Source organism: Saccopteryx bilineata, chromosome 5, assembly GCF_036850765.1.
Source record: "Saccopteryx bilineata isolate mSacBil1 chromosome 5, mSacBil1_pri_phased_curated, whole genome shotgun sequence".
NCBI lineage: Eukaryota > Metazoa > Chordata > Mammalia > Chiroptera > Emballonuridae > Saccopteryx > Saccopteryx bilineata.
In genome coordinates this window covers 226,606,848-226,622,470 of record NC_089494.1, presented here as the reverse complement: position 1 = coordinate 226,622,470, position 15,623 = coordinate 226,606,848, and the positions used below count along the sequence as shown (strand labels likewise).

At 36.2% G+C, this 15,623-nt stretch overlaps 1 protein-coding gene across 3 annotated transcripts in view; it reads right to left on the bottom strand.

The window, feature by feature from the left end:
* Window positions 1-773: 773 nt before the first annotated feature.
* The window catches only part of NMU (neuromedin U), a 174,762-nt gene continuing 159,912 nt past the window's right edge, over window positions 774-15,623 (bottom strand). For all 3 annotated transcript variants that reach the window (XM_066279338.1, XM_066279339.1, XM_066279337.1), the window contains 4 exons: window positions 14,812-14,886; window positions 10,770-10,823; window positions 9,656-9,695; window positions 774-6,028 (listed from right to left, as the gene is read on the bottom strand). In XM_066279338.1, the coding sequence (XP_066135435.1) occupies window positions 9,660-9,695; window positions 10,770-10,823; window positions 14,812-14,886 (165 nt within the window). In that variant the 3' untranslated portion in view covers window positions 774-6,028; window positions 9,656-9,659. The remainder of the gene's footprint in view (window positions 6,029-9,655; window positions 9,696-10,769; window positions 10,824-14,811; window positions 14,887-15,623) is intronic.

Sequence of the window (15,623 nt, the reverse complement as noted above, 5' to 3'; positions counted from 1 at the left end):
TGTGGCACGTGACTATATTTGTTCTTTTGTGACTGGCTTATTTCACTTTACATAATGTTTTCAAAGATCATCTATGTTGAAGCATGTATCAGAATTTCCTTTTGTTTTAAGCCTGAATAATATTCCATTGTATGTTTACGCTATAGTTTGTTTCTTTATTCATCCAATGATGGACATTTGGGTTGTTTCCACCTTCAGGCTAATGTGAATAATGCTGCTATGAACATATGTGCACAAATATGTTTGAGTCCCTGCTTTCAATTCTTTTGAGAATATACCTAGCAGTGTAATTGCTGGATCATATAATGATTCTATGCATAATTTCAAAAGGAACTACCTAATTTTTTGCATTGTAGTTGTACCATTGTACAATCCAACCAACAATGCACAAGGGTTTCAATTTCTCCATATTCTCACCAACACTTGCCATTTTTTGTTTTTAATAATAGTTTTCCTAATGAGTGTGATCTCTCATTGTGATTTTGATTTACATTTCTCTAATGATTAATAATATTGAGCATCCTTTTTATGTGTGATTTTCCCATTGTATATCTTCTTTGGAGAGTTCTTTGCCCACTTTTTTATATTTTATTTTAAAACTTAAATTAAGATCATTTTTAGGGCAGTTTTAGGTTCACAGCAAAATTAAGGGGAGGGTACAGAGATTTCCTATATACCTTCTGTCCCCACAAATGCAGAGCCGCCTCCATTTTCAGCATTTGCCACCAGAGTGATATCTTTGTTTAAAGTAAATTCTTCATTTAAAGACAAAATAAAACACACACTTTTTATTAGGACATTTTGGTTTTAAGCAGTTATAGGTTCACAGCAAAATTGAGGGGAAGGTACAGAGATTTCCAGTATACCTCCTGCCCCTACACATGCGTAGCCTGTCTCATTATCAACATCCTCCAACAGAATGACGTTTGTTACAATTGATGAAGCTACATTGACACATCATAATCACCCCAAGTCCATATTGTACATTATACTTAACTCTTGGTGTACATTCTACATCAGGGGTCCCCAAACTTTTTACACAGGGGGCCAGTTCACCATCCCTCAGACTGTTGGAGGGCCGGACTACAAAAAAAACTATGAACAAATCCCTATGCACACTGCACATATCTTATTTTAAAGTAAAAAAACAAAACGGGAAGAAATACAATATTTAAAATAACAAACAAGTAAATTTAAATCAACAAACTGACCAGTATTTCAATGGGAACTATGCTCCTCCACTGACCACCTATGAAAGAGGTGCCCCTTCCAGAAGTGTGGCGGGGGCCAGATAAATGGCCTCAGGGGGCCGCATGTGGCCCGCGGGCCATAGTTTGGGGACCCCTGTTCTACATGTTTGGACAAAAATGCATGATGACAAGTATCCATCATTGTGATATAATACAGTGATTTCAGTGCCCTAAAGATCCTCTGTGCTTCGTCTATTCATCCCTTCCCCTCTCAACCCCTGGCAACCATTGACCTTTTTTTTTTTCCTTTGTCTCCATAGTTTTGCCTTTTCTGGAATGGCATATAGGTGGGATCATCTAGTATGCACCCTTCTCAGATTAGCTCCTTTCACTTAATAATATGCACTTAAGTTTTTCATGGCTTGATCATTTCTTTTTAGTGCTGAATAATATTTCACTGTCTCGATGTACCACAGTTGATCCATTCACATACTGAAGGACATCTTCTTACTCACTTCCAAGTTCTGGCAATTATGAATAAATCTGCCATAAACATCCATGCACAGGTTTTTGTGTGGATTTTAAGTTCTTAACTCCTTTGGGTAAATACCAAAAATGTGATTTCTAGATCAAATAGTAAGAATCTGTTAAGTTTTATAAGAAATGTCTTAACAGTTTTCCAAGGGCTGTACCATTTTTGCCTTCCCACCAGCAATGAATGAGAGTTCCTATAGCTTCCACATTCTCACTAGGTATTGTCAATGTTTCAGTTTTTGGCCATTCTAAAAGGTATGCAGTGGTCTCATTTTAATTTTCATTTCTTTGATGAATCAGATGTGGAACATCTTTATATATGCTTAATTTTTCATTGTTTTATATTTTTGGTGTTGAATTTTAGAAGTTCTTTATATATTCTGGATATTAACTTTTTATCAAATATATATATATTTTGAAAATATTTTCTCCCATTCTGTGGTTTTCATTTTAATTTTATCAATAGTGTCTTTTGATGCATAAAATTTTAAATTTTAATGAAGTCCAACTTATAATTTTCTTTCACTGCCTGTGTTTTTTTGTTGTCATAGCCAAGAAATCATTGCCAATCCAATATCATAGCAATTCCCCCTTATATTTTCTTGTGTTATATAGTTTTAATTCTCACTTCTAGATCTTTTATCCTTTTTCAGTTAGTATTTGTTTATAATGTGAGTTAGGAGTCCCACTTCATTCCATTGCATATGGACATCGTTTTCCTAATACCATTTATCAAAGAGGCTATTTTTCACTTAAATGGTCTTGGCACCTTGTGGAAAATCATTTGACTATACGTGAGAGTTTCTTCATGGGCATTCTATTCTATTCCATTGATCTATATGTTTACCAGTAACACACTATTTTGATTACTGTATCTTGCAATACATTTTGAAATCAGAAATTGTGTGCCCTCCATATTTGTTCAAGACTGTTTTGGCTATTTTGGGTCTCAAGATTTCATATGAGTTTTAGAAAAAAATGTTATATTTTTACAAAAATTTCATTGGGATTTTGATAAGGATTACACTAAATTTGTAGATTGCTTTGGGAAATATTGACATCTTAACAATATTAAGTCTTCTAATCTGCAAAGTGTGATGTTTTTCTGCTTATGTCTTCTTTAATTTCTTTCAGCATTGTTTTCAGTGTTCAGTGCACAAGTTTTTTGCCTCCTTAGTTTCACTTATTCCTAAGTATTTTATTTCTTTCTGATGTGATCATACATGAAATTGTCTTAATTTCCCTTTGGATTATTCATTACAGTAAATAAAATGTACTTGCTAGGAATCTATAATTAACACAAAAAAACTATTCATTAAAATTACATGTAGTTTATGCTAAAAATATTCTAATCAATAATACGTTATACAGGGTGGGGCAAAACTAGGTTACTGTTGGGAGTACACATAACTCCTTTATTGATTGTTATTATTTTCCATCCAAACAGTTGTAAACCTATTTTTGCCCCACTCTGTATATGAATACCAAAATTAAATATGTAAAACAAGAAAAATCACAGTGGTTTTACTTTGGCGAAAGGTGGGAAGAGGTGTTTCTCTGAGTCAGAAAGTGAGAATTTTACTCTGAAAATGAAACAAAAGCACAAGCTTCTGGTTAACAAGGGCTAGGATGAGGGTTAGCCTTCTAAAGAGTAAATGGAAGTGTAACAGCTTTTGTGGTCATGTAGGAGAAACTTCAGGGACAGTCTGGTCTTCCTCACAGTCGATGCAACTATTAGAATTTTCATTATGATTGCTTAACGTAGTGGGGGGTGATTTTTAAGTTGAATTACATTTGGGCAAAAGTTGCTGCTTTATTTAAGTCAGAAACAGTGCAGCAGTAAGATTTCCAAGATTCGAGAGTGAAACGCTTTCTCAAACAACTAACCTCAAGCGGCAAACCTTTAAAAACAGATGGCACTCTCCTAGAGTTAATGTGGATTTCTCTCAAATCTTGAGAAGCACGCAAAATTTAGCTTTTATAAAAAATAAATGTTAGAACCCAACCCCTGTGGGCCGCCCTCCCCATTTGCCCTCAGCTTCAGGTCCAGCCTGGGACACCGACCTGCATGATGTCAACCTCGACCTTCAGGGGACAGCCTCCTGGCTCCGAAGTCTCCTCACGGCGGGAAGAGAGCCCGCAGCAGGGCTGACGGTTTCCGCGGCCCACCCGCAGGGCAGGGAAGAACAGGGTCCTCCAGTGCACATGCGTCCAGCGTGGCTGTTGCCAGGCAACGCGGAGGCCTAAGGGTGTTTGTAGGTACTGACGCACTAGGTCCAGGGTTATTCATCCTAAGCGGTGCCTTTTCTAGTCAACATGTGGTATTGGTGCTGGCCTTTCTCCCAACCTTTCGTACATCGCCAAGTAATCAACACGTTTCCGAGCCATCGGACACTCTTCAATCCCTTAGTCCTGTCTTCAGGGAGTAATAACAAAATCCTAGGGAGAGGGCTCTTAAGAGAAGTTCTTAGGGGATTCCTACCCCCCCAGGCCCCAATTGTACACGTTATTTTTGTTGTATATGTACAATTTGGGGCCGGAGGGTGGCAGGAGTTAAGGACCACAGCTTTCATCAATCCTCAAATGGTTCTCCACCTCCATCTTAAAACAGCACTGCATTAGGAGACAGGAGCTAGGTAGGAAACCTAGATCTTTGGGTTCCTTGGTGTTTAAGTTAAGGAATGTTCAATAGGAGTTGCCAGAATCATTGAATAAACATTTGATGTTATTGCCAAATAAGCTTAAATACACATGGGCACAGAGATATACTGATAGGATTTGGAGGGAAAAAAATGTTTTTAAGGACACAATGTTAAACTTATCATTAGACCCCTCCCTCTGTAGTGCTCAGTTAATACTTAATACAAATCCTATATTCCCAGAAGACTATATGTTTTGTTGTGTTTGTGCATAAGATACCGTAAAATATAAAATATTTTAAAACATTTACAATTTTTGTAACCATATTTTGGTATTTATTATTTTAATATCATGTGAGTCCTAAAATATGCAAGTGGCCTAAATCGGTGGATTTCTGAAAGGCCCTGGGAACCGCTGCTTAAATTAGTATTCCACTCCATTTTCTTATTTGACAATCCAAAATTCATGCTAGTTGATTACTGTGCATAGCACTGCCTACTGTCACCCTGTGCATCTGTGGAATTAGATCAGGAGGCCCTCTCAGCTTTCAAGCCCCCATCTTGTCAAGCAATTCATTTTTCAAAAATGAACGTACTTTTTGTTCTATTCTGCTCTGTACTTTCCCTGTGTTCTTCACACAGGTTGAGAAGAAGTGAAATTCTGGGACTCTATCAGTATATGGCATAACTGAAGCTATAATCAGTGGTCAACATTAACAAGACAAAGATTTGTCAGATACTCTACGGTGAAGAATGTAAGACCTAATCCTATCCACTCAGAGAGCCACCCTTCTCCAAAAGCCAGTAACCAGCTTGGTGGAGTAGGCGGTTATATAAGAGTGGGGGTATCAGAAGGAAAACCCCAAGGGAACCCGAAAGAGGATAATGTCAACATCCATCTGAGGTTAATTCTGTGTCCGCCAAACACTGACCTGAAGTAAAAAGTTCTCCCAGTGTATTCAAGATCCTTTACTAGTAAGACTGTTTTCTTTTTGGTAATGGACAAAACTGGTGACCTTTCAGGTGTTGCAAGGTTAAACAACTTATTTTAAAATAAAGTGAATGCTACTGGTTGGTAGAAAAAGCTAGTCTCTTGATAGGTCTGTAGCAATCAGACATCAATTTTACAGAACGTAAATCGGAACTTGTTTATAGGACTATTGGATGTATCATGGCCAAATTCCCCAATGGATTTATAGTAGTTGATATTCCTCCAGCAGGTTTATTTGGTATTCACATTCTAAGACTGTTAGCTACTGGGCATTCTGTATTTATAAGAGCTGGTGATTTTGTCACTGACAAAAAATCCAAATAAGATAAACTAAAATAGCTCAGTAAAACTCAACTCTCTACTGAGTGCCTTTAATAAAAATAACAAAATACAATAGTACGTGTATCAGTGCTGTCAGACGCTGAAGGTTCCAAGGAATATCGCTATTGACAGCTTTGTTTTACACTATCTTTACAACACTAAGAAAAATACTTTAGGATGCTTTCTAAATTTTCAACAAATTAAACATTTACAATTTTAACAAACTTTTACTGAGAATGTTTACAACACTGGAATTTTCAAACATGTTAGCAAGGATTCTTCTTGAGAAGAAAACAAAATATCTGTATATTTTGTATTCCATGGCATTGCTTCTGTGGAAAATAGTTGGTATTCTGTAAAAAGAGAAAAGTTTAATTTAAATTCAAGTATAAGTGAGTATGTGAATGTGCATATAATGTTTGTATATAGACATTTCTATAAATATTTTGTCATGTGATAAAACTGACATTTGAGGTATTTCTCAGCTTTTATACAGTCTGTATATTTTTAGCTATTGTTTAATCTGCCTTTGATGGAATATTTACTCTATCTGTATGTTCTGAAATTTTACAGTATTTAACTATATAAAAGTGGTTCCCTAAAGCTAATTGATATCAACAAAATTTATGAATAAAATATTTCAAAAGTTGCAATTTTTCCTCATGTATTTATTCCCTTGTGTATTTGCAATTAAATCATACTATTATATTCGTAACCACTTTATATGCCATCAGGACAAAGTAAGACCTCAAATAATCAGATGAACAACTAAGCAATTAATAAATTTTTTTAATTGACAAAATAAAATGAAATCCTGACTGAATTGATCTATGTAGACCTTAATTTTGGAAACATCCAAATACATGTAGAGCTATTTTCTCAGCTTCGGAGAGAATTTTTTACGAAATTGTTCAAATTGTAGATTAAATTCTATTTCACATTTGTGAGCACTCTAATACTTAGTTTAATATTACAATCAGAGATGTTTCCCATTTAGTATCAAACTTCTTTTGTTTATATTATGTAAATGTCTCCACATTTGTAATATTATGAAAGATAGTTTCATTTCCATTAACTCCTTGTTCTTAATTCCTTGAACAAAGAAAAAAATAAGAATATGTTGGCTCATATTTCTGATATAGACGTAACAGGCCTTTTTTGAAACAGGAGTTAACACCAGAAATAGTTTGAAAATATAAGTTCCTAATTATGCCCCGTGTGTATGTTAAGTTTTTTCTCCACTTTTCTCATATTTGTATCTTTCATTTCTTTCTTGTTCAACTGAATTGGTTACGTAAGAACCACATTAAATAAAAGATAACAGAGCATCCTTGTTTTGTTCCTCACATTAATGAAAATGCTCTGAAGTGTTTTACTATCAAGTCTGTACTGACTTTGTTTGAAACCATTATATATGGCCCAGTGTGTGGATGACCTGGGTTTGAACCCCGGTCAGGGCTTACATGAGAAGCAACCATCTGCTTCTCTTTCCCTCCCTCTCCCTCTTCTCTTTCTCTTCCCCTCTTGCAGCAGTGGCTCAATTGGTTAGAATGTCGGCTCCAGACACTGAGGACAGTTTGGCTAGTCCAAGCATCAGCCCCAGATGGGGGTTGCCAGGTGAATACCTGTCCAGGCACATGTGGGATTCTGTCTCTCTATCTCCCCTCTTCTCACTTAAAAATAAATAAATGAAAAATAATTGAAAAAAGTAAATGAAACCATTAAGACCTGGCTGATTGGCTCAGTGGTAGAGCATCGGCTCAGTGTGTGGAAGTCGCGGGTTTGATTTCCAGCCAGGGCATAGAGGAGAAGCGCCCATCTGCTTCTCCACCCTTCCCCCCCCCTCCTTTCTCTCTGTCTCTCTTCCCCTCCTGCAGCCAAGGCTCCATTGGAACAAAGTTGGCCCAGGCGCTGAGTCTGGCTCCATGGCCTCCACCTCAGGTGCTAGAATGGCTCTGGTTGCAATGAAGCAAGGCCCCAGAGGGGCTGAGCATTGCCCCCTGGTGGGCATGCTGGGTGGATCCCGGTGGGGCGCATGTGGGAGTCTGTCTGCCGCCTCCCCCCATGTCCCCCTGCCCTCCCCACTTCTCACTTCAGAAAAATTAAATAAGTAAATAAATAAATAAAACCATTATATATATAATAATGTGAAGAAAAAAAATTCATCTTTCTTCTTTTAAAACATCAGAAATTGATGTAAAATTTTAGCAAGAGCATCAATTGAAATAATCATATAATTCTTTTAATTGTGAAAATGTTTTAATAGACTCATTAATGTTGAACCATTCTGATTTGCAGGAACACCACTCTTAGGGTCATGGAATTCTTTAAATATACTGCTGAATACAGTTTACTAATATTTCTTTTAAATTTTTACATTAAAATTTCTTTTTTTTTTCTTACAGAGACAGAGAGAGAGTCAGAGAAAGGGACAGATAGGGACAGACAGGAACAGAAAGAGGTGAGAAGCATCAATCATCAGTTTTTCATTGCGACACCTTAGTTCATTGATTGCTTTCTCATATGTGCCCTGACCTTGGGGCTACAGCAGACCGAACAACCCCTTGCTTGAGCCGGCGACCTTGGGTCCAAGCTGGTGAGCCTGCGCTCAAGCTAGTGACCTCGGGGTCTCGAACCTGGGTCCTCTGCATCCCAGTCTGATGCTCTATCCACTGCACCACCGCCTGGTCAGGCTGCATTAAAATTTATAAATAACTTTGACCTTCAGTTTCTTTTTTTTATTGTACTTTTGTAAGATTTGGGCATTCGCTTTAAAAAAATATGGCTGGCTTCATTCAAAATATTTTGAGATTCTTCTTCCTTCTCTGAGTTGGAAAAAATTAAAAATCTGTTGGTCTAGGACTTTTTGAAGGGAGAGTTTCTGGATAAAGTTTTCAACTTTTTCCCATAGCCATTAGTCTGTTTAGTTGTCTTTCTTCTAAAGTGAATCTTGGCAGCACCTACTTTACTAGACAATCCTCTATAAGTTTATAAATAAGTAGACACAGAGATTTTCAAAATACTCTTTATGTCCATTTCCTCCATATCTGTCTGTTTTATGCTCAAATACATTCAGCACAAAATCTCCATTTAGGAGTACGTAAAGCAGTAGAATATGCTTTTATTTCTGTGGTATAAATTTATCAATCTGTATTTGGGCTTAATTTCAAAATTCATAGCATAATAAGATACTAGGATTAACAAATTTATTAAACATGTAGGGCCATTCAGTAGCCACTAAGTGTCCACTGTAGCTCCAGCTTTGAAGTGGGAAAAAGTAGAAGTCATGTTCTCATGTCTTTTATACCTTCTTATTCTCTAGAAATGGTAAATAAAATTGTTATAAAGAATCTTTGACTATAAATCATTTGTAAGGCACGAATACATTCATTCTAAAAGTACAGACCTGTTACTGTGGACACTGATTACCAAAATAGGAACACAATCCTTTATATGTATTTGCACAACTAATGGTGGTGAGGTCAGTGTCTACAAAATCAATGATGATGACTACTGTGGCAAAGCCTGAGGAATACATGACATGGATAAAGCAAATCTGGCCCCAAAATACTGGCATTTTCCATCATATATAGTGGTACCTTGAGATACGAACAGACCAATATACTTTTTAAGATACAAGCTGCAACTCGGTCCATATTTTTGTTCAAGATCCGAGCGAAATTCCCAGATACGAGTTGTGATTCAGGAAGCTGCCGCTAGTTGGCACATTGGCACACGGGTCCAGTATCAGCAGTTTGATATTCGAGTTGATTGACTTATGAGCTCCGTTACAGAACAAATTAAATTCATATCTCAAGGTACCACTTGTAGCTCTCAAAGCTCCTATAATTATAGTATTTTTATAGAATATCAATGTATGCATGAAATCAAATAATGGAGATATAGTGAACATAGTTTAACTTGTGGTTATCTGAAAACAACAGTAACTTTCAAACTGGGCTAAGTTATGAAACACATACCATTTTAAATGTAACCTTCTGATCTTCTTCCATTGCGTGGCTGGAAAATAACAAATTAGTAATAAATCAGTGTAACTAAGGAGGGAAGTTAATTTGCATAGAAAGCAGCCTAATAATGATCTTACTGCATTGTATTGTTTCTTCCTCTATGTTAGCTTGCTCCTTCATTCAATTTATTCTCAAATTTGTTGTTAGGATTAGTTTCCAAAATGCGAATATTACCATATGGCTCTTTTTACCTCTACAATAATGTTGAAGTTCTTTAGGTAAATATTTCATTAGCTAATTCCCATTGATTCTTCAAACCCAGCCTTAAAAGCCTCGCTGTACCTGCCCCACTCCCCAACCTGCGTTATATGCCTTTCTTTTAGAAACCATAACCCCTGGAGTGAAGGTGCATTGAACATAGTATTTTGTATTTATTTATTTATCAATTTCCTGTATGAGGCTATAAACTCCTAGAACATAGGAATAGAATCCTATCTGGCTTTATATTCCCAGCTTTTGATACATTACTCAGTGCCCAGTAAAAATTCAACAAGTAGTTGTTGAATGAGTGAATGAAAAATTTCTGGTAATGTATTAGGGATACAAACATTTTAGAAGGCATAACTACTTAGAAAGAATTTCACATTTCATAGATAATTTGGACATACAAAATACTAAATACAATGACAAAATTTTGTTTACTTATAGCCTCTATTCTGGTTGATTCTTTTACTTTAAAGAGCTTATGAAAATAGTCATATTTTCAAATCTACTGAATAAAACATTTAGCAAATGATTCCTTAGAATTTAAGGAGTAATATACATCTTTAAGACATTCATTTCCTGCACATGAAATTTTATGGAACTAAACTGTGACATAAGTGAATGTTACTTGAGGTATTTACAAATGTGAGTAATGGATTAGAGAAGAGATCACGGATGCCCTGCTATTAAAGCAATAAGTTGGTGAAAGAAGTGAGTATCAGACTATGACACTTGATAGAAAATATCCATAAATAAACATCAAACCTCACTAAAATTTATGAGTTAATGTAAATAAATGCACAATAAAAGTATTTTTCTGTTTTGACATTGATTTTTTTAAAAAAATACAGTATGTACATACCCTGAATAAAAAGTATCTTCGACTTTGGCTTGCAACAGGACCTTGGAATTCTTCCTGGAAGAGAAAATGAGGGCATTACAATCAAATAAGAGTAAAAATAAATGCAAATTCTTCTTGAGAGTATAGTGAAGCTCAAAGTTATTTTCAACTATCATAAGTAAACAAAGGAGGAATCAAGGACTTGAGTATATAATTTATAACAACTGCTAATCTTTGTATTTAGACTTGAAAATTGTTCAACAACTAGCATTATCACCAGAATGTATTTTAAAATAATTTCCTTATTAATATAATTTTCAGGATGTTTGTCACAATGTATATTCATCAATAAGTACAAAGAGAAATGATAGACACTTTATAATTAACTATATTTAAATTTTCCTTTCAGTATTTTGTTAGAACAAAATAATTTCTTTAAAAAACACATTGTGGCCCTGGCCGGTTGGCTCAGCGGTAGAGCGTCGGCCTAGCGTGCGGAGGACCCGGGTTCGATTCCCGGCCAGGGCACACAGGAGAAGCGCCCATTTGCTTCTCCACCCCTCCGCCGCGCTTTCCTCTCTGTCTCTCTCTTCCCCTCCCGCAGCCAAGGCTCCATTGGAGCAAAAGATGGCCCGGGCGCTGGGGATGGCTCTGTGGCCTCTGCCTCAGGCGCTAGAGTGGCTCTGGTCGCAACATGGCGACGCCCAGGATGGGCAGAGCATCGCCCCCTGGTGGGCAGAGCGTCACCCCTGGTGGGCGTGCTGGGTGGATCCCGGTCGGGCGCATGCGGGAGTCTGTCTGACTGTCTCTCCCCATTTCCAGCTTCAGAAAAATGAAAAAAAAAAAAAAACAAAAAAAAAAAACACATTGTATGTGCTAACACACAACAGGGAAAAATATAAAATAAAATTGTGTCAGATCTAAAGTATACCCTATTTCTATAGGAATTTAAATAGAAATTGAGGGACAACTTTGGTAAACTATACTTATTCAATAAGACTTTAGAAGAGATTTTTCCCAAAATAATTATATTTATAGAAATGGTAATGAAAAAAAATACCAAATAAGAACAAACCAATTATTCATAATAGCTATATTTTGAAGTGTTTCTTTTCTTAAAACATTTCATTTTAAACTTAATGAAAAAAATATTTAACATTTTATGGTTTCCATAAAATTGGTTCTTATATCTTCCAATTTTCATCAACTACTTATAAAATCATCAGGATGTCAATCACTTTAAAGTTTGTTAACAAGACCTTTATCAATTATTCCATAGTTTAAGTAAAATTATATTTTTTAATTCTAAGAAATAGCTCTGACATCTATTAAAATTCTGAAATCCCTGCTTTGAAACCAATATATCTTAAATTTTCAATGTTTTATACCTAATTCTCATCTTGGTGATAAATCCACTCAAATTACTTAAAAGATTGAAATTTTTCATATTTAAAATGTACACACAACCTGACCAGGTGGTGGCGTAGTGGATAGAGCGTTGAATTGGGATGCAGAGAACACAGGTTCAAGACCCCGATGTTGCCAGTTTGAGTGTGGGCTCATCTAGTTTGAGCAAGGCTTACCAGCTTGAACCCAAGGTTGCTGGCTTGAGCAAGGGGTCACTTAGTCTGTTGTAGCCCCCCAGTCAATGCACATATGAGAAAGCAATCAATGAACAACTAAGGAGCCGCAACAAAGAATTGATGCTTCTCATCTCTCTCCCTTCCACTCTGTCTGTTTCTCTCTCTGTCTCTGTCACAAAATAAATTTTAAAAAGATGTACACACAGAAACTATACATTTATATGATTATATATGAAAAAAAGAAAGGCAGGACAAAAATGTAACTTAAAACATGTTAAAATTTAAAACTTTCAAATCTAAACATACAGGTTGTTTTAGTCATCACTGGAGAGAGAACAGTATGTAAAAGAACTTGAGAGGTAGAGGTAAAAGAGATGTGGGAATGGAAGTAAGGATGTCTAGTGAACAAAATTTAAGAAAAGTCTCGGAATGTTTTAAGAACCCAAAATACTTACTTCATTATCAAAAATATGATTTAACATTAGATCACTTAGGCCCACCAAAGCTAACATAAGTTTTTCTATCCCTGTTTTACAGTTTTCTTTCATAGGTTCCTTGGAAACTTGTCTTGCTGCAATATAGGACTTATATTTGTCCAACAGAATATACTATCAAGTCACAATTTATATGTTTAGCTAGTTCTCTGGAAATATAGTCTGAAATGATATAGGAAATTTGTTGATATATTTTAAGAAACTGAATTTTTAAATTGAAATCTTTTGCTATTCACAAGTCAAGCAAACTTCAGAGAGTAGAAGTTAATTCGACAAAGGATACATTACGTCTAGAAAGCTTGGTAACAACTGATTTGGTTCATTTCATACTGAAAATCCTATAATTTTACATGGGTCCTACAGTTCCTCTTACATATTCAAGCTGGCAGCAGATACTATCTTCTTTGATGAAAGTTTAGTTTAAGAATGTGAAGAATTCAGGGAAGAAATAGTGACTATAAGTATAAATTTTGAGGAATTTATCTGCCTAAACTGTATGCATTTTTTAAAAGTATTGGAAGGGCACACTTTTCCTTTCGATCACAGACTGAAGACTGCATCTCCCAGGCTGAGTTGAAACAGCGCAGATGTCTCACCAGAGCAGAGCAGAGCAGAGCAGAGCAAGATGACCTCTGAGGAGCAGAGCGGAGCTATCCAGCCAGAGAGGGGCCTGGCCCAGGGCTGTTCTACAGCTGTGCTGTTTGCACAGCTGTGTGTATCACGACTGAGCTGTTTCACACTCAATAAAGTTTCCTTCTTCATCGCACCCCAAATGAGGGATTCTTGTTGGCCTTGAATTGGTGCCAATAACCATTGATTTTCTTGTTGGCATTGAATTGGCACCAAGAACCATTGGTTGCCCCACCAAAGCCCTAACAACCAATTTATATAACAGGGGCCAGATGGTGTTGACTGCGTTATTTCAGAAAAGTATACTTCCAGTTCCTTGTAGAAGTCCCCACCTTTCCCCTCAACAACAAAAGTATTTGAAGACGTTTGGTAGTACATTAAGAGAAATAAAATTATCATGGTATTTAAATTAAGAGAAAATATAACAGTAAAATAATAGAAGTATCCAAGATTAGACTATAACATAAATGGCATAGTGAAAAAAAATTTTGGCAAGACTAGAAGTCAGAAGAATTACTGTAATTTCTAACTTCACATACTTAGAATGATCTTGGAAGCACCCTTAACTGCTCTGAGATGATTTCCCTTTAGTAAACTGAGGAAAACAATACTTGTATATGTACCAACAGAGTTGTCAAAATAATAAAATGAGATAATGTAAGACTGAAAACTATAATGCACTGTAACAATGTGAGGCATTACTTAAAAATAATACCTAGAAACTACTTTCATCATGGAAGGAATTAGCATCCTTTTTAAATAACAATATAAATGCCACAATTTCTCATTTAGAAAGCTGTTAACAAAGTTATATCTATCTTAAACATAGATACTGATTTTGGGCCATATTTTTGTTAATTGTGGGAAAACTATAACACCTTCAATTAGTTTCTAATATATTTACTTCTTAAGCCTAAAGTATTACTTTTACTAACACTTTAATAACTTGGATAGAAAGATTGCCACGCCAGCCATTTGCCTACCTGTGCACAGAGATTTTCTTGTATCTTTTCTCCTTTTCCTACCTAATGACCAGACATATTAGTTGGGTCCTTTCCTAAACTGAGAATATGTTTCCTCACTGGAAGGAGCATGATCCTTGGAAGGGAATCTAATCCCAGCTTTCCTCACTGCCCATAGCTTGGGATAGAAGGGACATACTGTGAGGTTGGGAAACAAATTTTTTCTTCCTGAGTGTGAAAACACCTTAGCAAACAGATGTTCTTAGGCTACCTGGATGTTTACGTGGGGTTTATCCTGAAGAAAAGTGTCTTATAAAAACACCAGAACTTGGAAATCACAGGAGGGCTGCCCCACACAGAGTGGCAAAGCAGGCATGCAGTTTGTGTTACATACGTCCACTTTGAATCTCTTCATTCTTCTCTCATGCAGTTGAGGAACGAGCTGCAGCAACGGATGCACGACAGACGACTGAGAGACACGAACACACACACGTGATGAGCACAGAGGCTTCTCAGCATTGGGCATAAAGACGGTTTTCTATTTGTTTGTTTTTACCCCACTATACTTGCTCCAGACAAAAAAGAACAAGAAAGATGTTATCTAAGACAGCCCTTAATGAGCATTCCAAAGAACTGTGGTGAATGCGTCAAGAGATGGAATAAAATGTGGTAGCTCTATGCTAGGATCTTGCCATTATGCTGACGAAGCACTTTCCTAAGGGCTTCAGTTCATCATCAGCTGTTTCAAAAGTATTATAAAATCCTCACCTGCGTCTTTAAACTGGCAAAAAACAGTGTCTGCCTCCAGTCTTACTCAAAATGACTTGGGACAGATGAAAACAATGCTGAGGGAATCAGTTTTTTTATTGGGGTTTTTTAAATTATGAAAATGTTTCTCTAGAAAATTATCCTGTACGCACATCTAATAATCGCCTTTATAAATTATATGTATGTTTGATTTAAAATTCAACATACGGAACAAGACGACAGGGGACAAAAAAAGTGACAAGGTGTTGTTGATAGAGGAAAATATGACTAAGATACATTTTCTCAAAATGTAAAGATGCCAAACAGAAGGAAATGAAAACACATCCAAGACATGTGGCTACCTGCTTCAGTTTCATTTTAAAGGCATGGCTGGAATTGAGCCTTCTCACAAATATAAAAATCACTTATCAAATGGATTACTTTAAGCCCCTATAGAGT